The 11,576-nt window shown below is 39.6% G+C and overlaps 1 protein-coding gene across 1 annotated transcript in view; it reads left to right on the plus strand.

Annotated features, from left to right (window-relative positions):
• LOC116468209 (olfactory receptor 5A1) overlaps positions 1-3,417 on the plus strand; it is a 14,351-nt gene extending 10,934 nt beyond the window's left edge. Inside the window, exon 2 of the mRNA XM_032151808.2 lies at positions 2,375-3,417. Within this exon, the coding sequence (XP_032007699.1) occupies positions 2,408-3,352 (945 nt within the window). The 5' untranslated portion in view covers positions 2,375-2,407 and the 3' untranslated portion in view covers positions 3,353-3,417. The remainder of the gene's footprint in view (positions 1-2,374) is intronic.
• Positions 3,418-11,576: the final 8,159 nt, after the last annotated feature.

Consider the following 11,576-nt stretch of genomic DNA (forward strand, 5'->3'; position numbering starts at 1 on the left):
AGAGCTTTACTTCCAACTATGTGGTCAATTTTGGAATAGGTGTGGTGTGGTGCTGGAAAAAATGTATATTCTGTTGACTTGGGGTGGAGAGTTCTGTAGATGTCTATTACGTCCACTTTATGTAGAGCTGAGTTCAATTCCTGGGTATCCTTGTTAACTCTCTGTCTCGTTGATCTGTCTAATGCTGACAGTGGGGTGTTAAAATCTCCCATTATTATTGTGTGGGAGTTTAAGTGCAAGGCCGGCGGACCCCACCCCACCCCCTCGCGGGGACGGGGGGGCGCCGGGGGCCTCCCACTTATTCTGCACCTCTCATGTCTCTTCACCGTGCCAGACTAGAGTCAAGCTCAACAGGGTCTTCTTTCCCCGCTGATTCCGCCAAGCCCGTTCCCTTGGCTGTGGTTTCGCTGGATAGTAGGTAGGGACAGTGGGAATCTCGTTCATCCATTCATGCGCATCACTAATTAGATGACGAGGCATTTGGCTGCCTTAAGAGAGTCATAGTTACTCCCGCCGTTTACCCGCGCTTCATTGAATTTCTTCACTTTGACATTCAGAGCACTGGGCAGAAATCACATCGCGTCAACACCCTCTCACAGTTCTTTAATTTAAAAGCCAGTTAAAATAATTTCATTGATTTCCAAATTATTTGGGTTAAGAACTGAAGAAGGATCAAGATATATTCCAAACCTTTAAGGGTCATTCACCATGAGCCACATGGCCTTCTGACCACGTTTTTCCTGGTACTTTCTGTAGGATTAGGGACCCAGTTTCAGAGACCTGAAGACTGCAGTTCTCATTTAATTTATCTGCATTGAGACTCAGTGTGGATGTGTGAGGGGGCGATGGGAGTCCTTACTGGTGTGGATTTAATAAAATCAAGTCCCTGATCTTGAAAGATGCTTCATGCACTGAAAATTCAAATAATTTGATTGAGGAAAATTCAGATAATTTGTAACTTAGATTTAAAATAACAACAGCAACAACAACAAATACTTAGAGAACAGTTACTATGGGCCAGGTGTGTTCTAAGAAGATTAGATGATACATGATGATGACGGTAGATGATAGACAGACAGATAGGTAGGTAGATGATAGATAGATAGATAGATAGATAGATGATAGATAGATAGATAGATAATAGATAGATGATAGATGATGATATAGATAGATAGATGATGATAGATGATAGATAGATAGATAGATAGATAGACAGATAGATAGATACATAGATAGATAATTAGACAGATCCTATAACAAAGTAAATACTATTATTATCTCTAATTTTACAGAGAGACAGAGAGAGTTCAAGTGACCTGGTCAACATCGCACATCTACTAGGTGAAGCTGAGAATTAAATCCAGGCAGTCTAGATCCAGAGCCCACACTCAACAATTAAACAACTCAGGCCAGGCGCAGTGGCTCACGCCTGTAATCCCAGCACTTTGGGAGGCTGAAGCAGGCGGATCACCTGAGGTCGTTCAAGACCAGCCTGACCAACATGGAGAAACCCCGTCTCTACTTAAAACACAAAATTAGCCGGGTGTGGTGGCAGATGCCTGTAATCCCAGCTACTCAGGAAGCTGAAGCAGGAGAATCGCTTGAACCCAGGAGGCGGAGGTTGTGGTGAGCCGAGATCGTGCCATTGCACTCTAGCCTGGGCAAAAAGAGTGAAACTCCGTCTCAAAAAAAATAAAAATTTAAAAATAAATAAATAAAATGATAGAAAGCTCAGACTGAGATAAATTTGAAATTCAACCTACATTAGTATATTTGGACCCAATATTTGATGATTAGGAGTGTTTTTATATACATGTGGCCTAATCCTTTGCATTAAAAACATTCTATCTGATTAATCATTTCACAACTACATAGCTGAACCTAGTTCCATTGATCTTTCCTTCCTAATATTGAAACTTAGGTAAAGTAGATGAATAGTTATTCCAAGGCATGACCTGACTTACCTGAGGCACTCAGAACTGTCCTAATAATTACTCACTGGTCACTTGTGAAGTGTCAGGCACTTAAAACAAATCTGTGAAGTAATTGCTATCATCCAGTTTTAAGGATAAATAAACTGAAGCCAGAGATGTTAGCTATCTCACCCAAAATGGTGGAGGCAGGAGTTGATCCAGGGATTTTGGATCCAAAGTTTAAACTCATATCAGCTACACTATACTGCCTAAATATTTAAGATGATGACTGCAATTGCCTTCTTTGAGAGAGAGAGAGACTGAGACTGAGACTGAGACCGAGAAAGAGAAAGAAAGTCTTTGCATAAAGCTGTAACCTGTAATCCTCTGCCCTACCTGTCATGCATTTTGTAATTATTTGCTAATGCCACCTGTAATGTGGACTGTCATTACTATCCCAGGTCTGCATCTTGTCCTTGTTGTCCACGGAAAGCATGTCCATAACCAAAGCCTGGAACAGCTCATCAGTGACCATGTTCATCCTCCTGGGATTCACAGACCATCCAGAACTCCAGGCCCTCCTCTTTGTGACCTTCCTGGGCATCTATCTTACGACCCTGGCCTGGAACCTGGCCCTCATTTTTCTGATCAGAGGTGACACCCATCTGCACACACCCATGTACTTCTTCCTAAGCAACTTATCTTTCATTGACATCTGCTACTCTTCTGCTGTGGCTCCCAAGATGCTCACTGACTTCTTCTGGGAGCAGAAGACCATATCATTTGTGGGCTGTGCTGCTCAGTTTTTTTTCTTTGTCGGCATGGGTCTGTCTGATTGCCTCCTCCTGACTGCTATGGCATACGACCGATATGCAGCCATCTCCAGCCCCCTTCTCTACCCCACTATCATGACCCAGGGCCTCTGTACACGCATGGTGGTTGGGGCATATGTTGGTGGCTTCCTGAGCTCCCTGATCCAGGCCATCTCCATATTTAGGCTTCAATTTTGCGGACCCAACATCATCAACCACTTCTGCGACCTCCCACCAGTCCTGGCTCTGTCTTGCTCTGAAACCTTCCTCAGTCAAGTGGTGAATTTCCTCGTGGTGGTCACTGTGGGAGGAACATCGTTCCTCCAACTCCTTATCTCCTATGGTTACATAGTGTCTGCTGTCCTGAAGATCCCTTCAGCAGAGGGCCGATGGAAAGCCTGCAACACGTGTGCCTCGCATCTGATGGTGGTGACTCTGCTGTTTGGGACAGCCCTTTTCATGTACTTGCGACCCAGCTCCAGCTACGCGCTAGGCAGGGACAAGGTGGTGTCTGTGCTTTATTCACTGGTGATCCCCATGCTGAACCCTCTCATTTACAGTTTGAGGAACAAAGAGATCAAGGATGCCCTGTGGAAGGTGTTGGAAAGGAAGAAAGTGTTTTCTTAGGTCATGCGTAGAAACTTGTTTATCCAAACTGCTGGAGAATTAAACGATCCAAGCCTTCACCTCCACCTCTGCCTCAGGCAAGGGAGACATTTGGTGCTCTTATTTGTGGAGAATCTTCTCTCCAGATTCCTCTCACCCATCCTCATGGTCACTTGTCTACTGACTATGCCATAGATAGCCAAAAAGGAGAAGGAATGTCTTCAGAAAAAAAAAAAAAGAACCTCCCCAGGGTAGCCTATTTTCACAATAATCACAATAACTAGCCTTTATTGGGCCCTTAGTATGTACCAGGCACAAAAGTTATTTAATTAAATACTCATTGCAGTACTAAAATACACGATGAACTATCCCTACGTTACAAAATAAGGAAACAGTGTGTCAGCAAGGAAAATTAACTTGCTCAGGGTCACCAAGGAAGAGGCAGAACTCTGATTCACACCAAGGTCTTCCTGACTCCAGAGCCCACGGTCTGCCCAAACGCTGAAGTCCACATTCAACAAAAAAATAGCCCAAAAGTAGTACAAGTATATAACTCTTGTTACTGGCATATGGCAGAATCTGAAAAGATACACTATGTGTAGTTAAGGTAAATTACAAGAACAAGATGCCCACCTCATCAAATGCCCTCTCTAGGATCTCCCTGTTGAATTCCCATTATGGCTACTGAGTAATTTGCTAAGCAAATGCCAAAGGACATTCCCCTTGGCTGCCATTTCTCTCTATCTCAGCTATGTAAGGGCTGGGGAAATTTGAGTCCAATGGCGTCACACCAATACTCTTCTTTTCTCAGTCTCAGTCCCCTAAACTGCCTATCAGTCAGTACCTCTTTGATTTTTCTTTAATATTTCACTAAATGTTGTATTTTTTCTTTTAATTTTATTTTATTTTATTTTATTTTAAGTTCTAGGATACATATGCAGGACGTGTAGGTTTGTTACACAGGTAAACATGTGTCATGGTGATTTGCTGCACCTATCAACCCATCACCTAGGTATTAAGCCCCACATCCGTTAGCTATTTATCCCGATGCTCTCCCTCCTCCCTGTCCCCTGACAGGCCCCAGTGTGTGTTGTTCCCCTCTCTGTGTCCATGTATTCTCATTGTTTAGCTCTTACTTACAAGTGAGAATATTGGATATTTCGTTATCTGTTCCTGTGTTAGTTTGCTGAGGATAATGGCTTCCAGCTCCATCCATGTCCCTCCAAAGAACACTAATTCCTTCCCTTTATGGCTGCATAGTATTCCATGGTATATAGGTACCGTATTTTCCTTATCCAGTCTATCATTGATGGGAATTTGGGTTGATTCCATGTCTTTGCTATTGTGAATAGTGCTGCAATGAACATACACATGCATGTATATTTATAATAGAATTATTTATATTCATTTGGATATATACCCAGTAATAAGATTGCTGGGTCAAATGATATTTCCACTTCTAGGTCTTTGAGGACTTGCCACACTGTCTTCCACAATGGTTGAACTAATTTACATCCCCACCAATAGTATAAAAGCGTTCCTATTTCTCCACAGCCTTGCCAGCATCTGTTGTTTCTTAACTTTTTAATAATTGCCATTCTGACTAGCATGAAATGGTATCTCATTGTGATTTTTTATTTGCATTTCTCTAGTAATTAGTGATGTTGAGCTTTTTTTCCTATGTTTGTTGGCCATACAAATGTCTTCTTTTGAGAAGTGTCTGTTCATGTCATTTGCCCACTTTTAGACAGGGTTGTTTGTTTTTTTCTTGTAAATTTGTTTAAGTTACCTTTGTCAGATAGATAGATTGCAAAAATTTTCTCCCATTCTGTAGGTTGTCTGTTCATTCTAATGACAGCTTCTTTTGCAGAATCTCTTTAGTTTAATTAGATCCCATTTGCCAATTTTTGCTTTTGTTGCAATTGCTTTTGACGTTTTCATCATGAAGTCTTCGTCGGTGCCTATGTGCTAAATGGCATTGCCTAGATTTTTTTCTAGGATTTTTATAGTTTGGGGCTTTACATTTAAATCTTTAATCCATCTTGAGTTAATTTTTATATAAAGTGTAAGGAAGTGGTCCATTTTCAATTTTCTGTATATGGCTAGCCAGTTTTCCCAGCACCATTTATTAAATAGGGAATCCTTTCCCCATTGTTTGTCTTTGTCAGATTTGTTGAAGATTCAATGTTTGTAGATGTGCAGTCTTATTTCTGAATCTCTATTGTGTTCTATTGGTCTATGTGTCTGTTTTTGTACAAGTACTGTGTTGTTTTGGTTACTGTAGACTTATAGTATAGTTTGAAGTCAGGGAGTGTAATGCCTCCAGCTTTGTTCTTTTTGCTTAGGATTGTCTTGGCTATACTATCTCCTTGATTTTAACCATGCCATTCCTTTACCAGTTCAGGACCTGCCTCCATTTCACAGTTGGTGTCTTTTTGATCACCACACCCTGAATTCTCCTTGCTATCTTCTATCTGAACCCATTGCTCCTATAAAATTCCTGTTTCTCCTCTTGAATAAATTAAACCTTGCAACTGACATTGGGTATAATTTTTTTGCCATCATCTCAGGGAGGTATATCCCAAGTTCCCACCTCCAGATAATTACCCCTTCATTTCAGGCACTCATAGTGGGGTTGTCCCACACAACTATTTCTGCTGATAAATCTCTCTCTCTGGCCACTTGTAACACATTCACTTTTCCATTGGTGTAGGTCAATTGGGTAAGTAGATATTTGATTTGATTGTTCATATAAGAGAATTAATTATTTCCTCCATATCTGGAAGAACATAAACAATGCACAGGAAAGCAGAGATCCCTTCTTAGGTTTCCTGGGTTCTTCATCCTCTAAATTCATTCCCATCCACAGCCAATAAAATGTAGAATGGCTCCTACAAATCATATATACAGCTACTCAGAGAGAGAGAGTTGAAATTTGCTGAGTGCTTACTAAATTTCAAGTTCTATTCTGAACATTTCATACATGTTAAGCCATTGAATCCCCACTCACACAGCCATTGAGTGGAAACTGACTCAGCATGGCTCCTGAGACTAAACTCATAAACACTTTGTGACATTTCCCCCAAGTGGGCCTCTGATTAGGTTGAAGTGGGGAGGTTTTATAGTGGCAGCCAAATATACCACCCAGGGAAAATACTAGAGAAACTCAACATACGCTTCCCACTTCTGTCTACTAGACGTATCCCATGCCTCCATTTTTCTATTGCACATCTTCCAAAATGTAGGCCCAGAAGCAGAGGCCACAGCTATGCCTAGAACTACAGAACAATTGCCATTGGGGTCAGGCTGGTGTATGAAACTGCAACAATTAAGCCAGTAAAATTTTAGGAATGAAAAGCTGACAGTATATCTGTATATTAAAGGATACTTGCTTTACAGAAATATCAGCAAATGAATCAAAAATTTACAGGCATTTTACCATTACAAGGGAAATTCAAGAAAGAATATGAGAAGGAGAGATTGTCTGATCCTCACCCCTATTTGGTTGCAGTTACATCATTAGCTTCTTCAGGCATTATTGGGTAGTAGAGAACAGCAGGAGGCAGGGAGACAAAAATCAAAATATCAGTTTAATAATGTTAAACCAGCAGATAATGTTCTGTTGGAGGATATGGCTTTGATCTGGTCCTATGGCTGCCCCACAGTGTACACCAGAATTAGACAGGCTAACCCAGGAGAAGCAGGCTTGCCCTGTTGCACTAATTGTGTAGATGAGAGAAAATCAGTCTACATGCTCCCTGCATGGAGACAGATCCCAAAGAAAGAGAAGGAAGATCAGAAGGCCAAGTTCTCCTGCCTAATTTTTTTCCCAGATTCACCACTCCTTTAAATCAGGGGTGTCCAATCTTTTGGCTTCCCTGGGCAACATTGGAAGAATTTGTCTTGGGCCACACAAAAAAACACACTAATGATAGTTGATGAGCTTTAAAAAGCATCACCAAAAAACTCTTAATGTTTTAAGGAAGTTTACAAATTTGCATTGGGCCACATTCAAAGCCGTCCTGGGCCGCATGCAGCCCACGGGCTGTGGGTTGCGCAAGCTTGCTTTACATCACTCCTACCTTCCTAGAAAGGACTCAGTGAAGGAGGAGGCACAAAACCTGCATGCCATTTCAGTGTAAGTCCCTCTCCAGGAAAACAGGAGGAAAAGGGAAGGAACTCCCCATACACATACTAAGATCTTTAAGGTTACTTCACCCTGATCCTCTAAGAAGCCCTAAACTGAAGTTCCATCCACGACTATGAGGGGCCACCAGACCAGGAGGCCTCATCTAGTGGAATCCAATTTGCCAGTATCTCCAGGTCTCAGTCAAGCCCTCTTCATGATGACGTTGGTCGCATCCAGTGCTTGGATCTTACAGGATTATTATGAGCCCAAAAAAAGAAAATTGATTTTTAGAAATCTCTTAGAAAAAATTTAAAACATATAAATACCAGGGATTCTTGTTATTATCAAATACTGCCTCCCCCAAGGAAGCATTCCCAGACTCCCTGGACCTCACTAAATCCCTGGGCCAATCTCGACCCATTCTTGCCCTTTGGTGTCAATTATCACAGTTGTAAGTTCATGCTTGATGGTGGCAATCATATCTGTCTCTTCACGAATATATCCTCAGCATCTGGAACTGTGCTTGATATACAAAACACAATAAATATGCATTTTTGGTCAACTATTATAATTGATCTGTTTGAAAAAATCAATTATGTGACCCAAATTGTAACCACTGTCACATAAAATTGACTCTTGAACTATAATATTGTTGATGAAATTGCTGTAATCGTTATCATACAAGGACTTTACATCAAATTTGATGTTGATATAACTTAGAGAAGGGGCCTTTGGAGATTCCTCAGACTTCCCTGTACACAGTTTCATCACCTCCTTATTAGATGTGCTATCATAATGGGGTGTGTGTGTGAAAAAGAGAAAAAACATGCACAAGTGTTTCTTAGTAACTTTTTGATAAATCCCATTGCATCTGCAACTGCCAACTTCTCCACTGAAAACATATTTCCTACAAATATCCAACATTATTCCCCATGCTAATTATTATAGTAGACTTCTTATTCAGCGTCAGTTAGGAACAGTGTAAACTGTTTATGTGTTTGGGTGAAGAAGAGCAGAGCAGTGATGATGGGGAACTTGTCAGGCTCACTTTACCAATGCAAAGGTAGGTGAGGGCGTCGTGAACATTTTGCACACCTACAACCTTATGATTTCGATAGTGTCTCTGAAAGGCAAAATGTCCATTTGCAATTCTGGAAGTATATGTCATCTTGAACTAAAAGCTTCTGGCTGATTAAGATCTCCTACCTCTAACCTAAAATACTGGGCTTCTTAAGACACATTCAAATTAGGTAATTTTTCAAAAATTAAAACTCACTCCATAAACATTACTAAGCCCCTACAATGTGTAAAAAAAAATAATAACTGGCATGATCTTTTTCTTAAAAGGTGATTAAAAGTTAGATGGCAGCATAAAGACAACTATATAATGATATTAGGATTATGATAATATTAATACCCTACATTTGTATAATGCTTTGAAGTTTACTGTATTCTCTCATATGCATTAAGCCATTTAATTGACTTATACAGCAACATAAGTGAGTAGGGGATGTAAAATGAGGCTGAAAATGGCGTAAAGGAAAACAAATACTTCTTGGGGAACTACTGCATATCAGGAGCTGGACACCCATTTGTTCATTCATCTTCAAAAAGAATTAGTGAATAACTGCTATGTGCCAGCTAGCAGGTGGGGATACAATAGTGACAAAGGAAATCCTTGCCTTCAGGGAGTTTACATTTGGAGGAAAAGGCAGACACACATAGACCCATAAAGGCAAGGAGTAAAAAGTGTTAGACGATCACGAGCAAACCTCACTATGCAAAGTAAAGTGTATGTTCCTCATTTCACAGAATAAGATCCTGGGGTTCATAAAGGTTAACTTGCTCCAGGTCACAAGAGCCACAGTTTAAAATACTGGAACCTGGCTTCAAAGGCTGTGCTCTTTTGAACAAGCTAATTCTACGTTCAATAATGCAACACTGAGGTTACAAAACAGAAAGCCTATCATTTGATCCTGACCTGACACTGAGCCTGATAGTCCAGAACCTTCTAAGGTGATTGCCAGAAGAGTAGGTGGAATAATATTAATCTGAAAGAGAAGTCAACAATAAGTAGATTTGACCTCAGTTCCCAGAGACCTGAGTTGGCTGGTCCCAGATTCTCCTCTGGGTGCCTCCAGCCAATGCCTCATGGAGCCATAACACACCAAAAGAAAAATTAGAGCTGTCTTTCCTACACACCCTTTTCCATAATAAGTCAGCTTCTTAGAACAATTTTAAAAACAAAAGAAAAATACAAGATACATAATATCAGAGCTCAAATTAATGGAGAACTTTTTACTGCAAATTGTAAATAAGTATAGTAGTTTTTCTGATTCTCAAAATCAGAAGCCATTTAAAATCTTTTTTTAATTAGACACAACAGAATGTCTTTTTAAAATAAAAATGCCAAAATCAAATTACCAACAGATAATGGCTACCACTGTTGTGATATATTAATACATCTTTTCAGACTTCTAGCCATGTAGATATTTTTCCCAAAAATAACATCATGTGACATATTCAGTGTTTTAATGTCACTAAAAAGAAGTCTTTCCATGTTTAAAAGTACAATTCTACGTTATAACTTTGAATGTCTCCAAATACTTAATTGTACTATTGTGCCGTATTTATTGAACAAATTTGCTGTACCAGACACTAACTTAAATTCTAATTTCTACTATTTGAAACAGCACTGTGATGAACTTTGTTTATATTTAGGACATTAAGCATTTGGTTTATTAACTCTTTAGCATAAATTCCTAAAGTAGAAATTTTGAGTCACGGGGTTTGTACATTTTACATCTTGACACATATTTCCAGAATGACCCCAGAAATGTTGCCCGTGTGTGCACTCCTATTAATCATATAAAGGTGTCACTTTCCCCACATCTATGCCAACAGTGGACTTTTCAACATTGGTTAATCTTCTAGATGAGAAATGACACCTCAGTGCAATTTAATTTGTATTTCCTTTTTCTTTCTTTCTTTCCCTTCTTTAACAGAGACAGGATCTTCCTATGTTGCCAAGGCTGGTCTCAAACTCGTGAGCTCAAGAGATCCTCCCACCTTGGCCTCCCAGTATATTTCTTTGATCAATAGGTGATTGACTGTCTTTTCACATGTGGGCTAACCAACTGTATTTTTCTGTGAATCATGACTCATTTTTGTTTTAAAGTATCAAAATGTCTGTGTCTTACAGATTTATAAGAGCTCTTTATATATCAAAGATGTTAAGCTTGTTTTACAATTTTTAGATATTTTCCCAAGTTTTTTATTTATAGTTTTAAGCTTATTTATGCTTTTAAAATGTAAAAGTTTTATATTTTTACTTAGTCAAATATAATAATTATTGGTGTAATGCTCCTCTACTCCAAAAATTATGAAAACATTTACCTAAGTTTTATTCTAATATTTTAATTGTTTTATTTTTGGTATTTATATTATTAAGGTGACAAAATCGTCTTCCATTTCTATGAGAAGTTAAAGAGTGTTGCAATTTATTTCAGCTCATGGTATCTATATATAAAGAGAAATTAAACATTCAAACACAATCAGAATTGGGCTGTGTCCTTTTTTTTTTTTTTTTTTTTTTTTTTGGAGACAGGTTCTTGCTCCATCACCCAGACTGGAGTGCAGTGGTGCAATCACAGTTCACTGAAGAGTTTTGATGTCCCAGGCAGAATTGATCTGCCCAGTTCAGCCTCCTGCATATCTGGGACTACAGCATGCAGCACCACCAGGCCCGGCTAATATTTTTTGTAGAGACAGGGTTTCAGGCTGGTCTCAAACTCCTGGCCTCAAGTGATCTGCCCACCTCCACCTCCCAAATTGCTGGGATTAAAGGTGTGAGCCACCACACCCAGTCTGTTTCTTTTTTTGGTGTTTTTTTGTTCACTTTTATTTTAAGTTCAGGGGTGTAAGTGCAGGTTTGTTACATAGGTAAATTTGTTGTACAGATTATTTCATCACCAAGGTATTAAGCCTAGTATCCATTAGTTATTTTTCCTGATCATCTCTCTTCTCCCACCCTCCACTCTCCAAAAGGCCCCAGTATGTGTTGTTCCCCTCTATGTGTTCCTGTGTTATCATTTAGCTCCCACTTATAAGTGAAAA

The sequence above is a fragment of the Hylobates moloch genome, unplaced genomic scaffold, assembly GCF_009828535.3.
Source record: "Hylobates moloch isolate HMO894 unplaced genomic scaffold, HMol_V3 SCAFFOLD_5, whole genome shotgun sequence".
NCBI lineage: Eukaryota > Metazoa > Chordata > Mammalia > Primates > Hylobatidae > Hylobates > Hylobates moloch.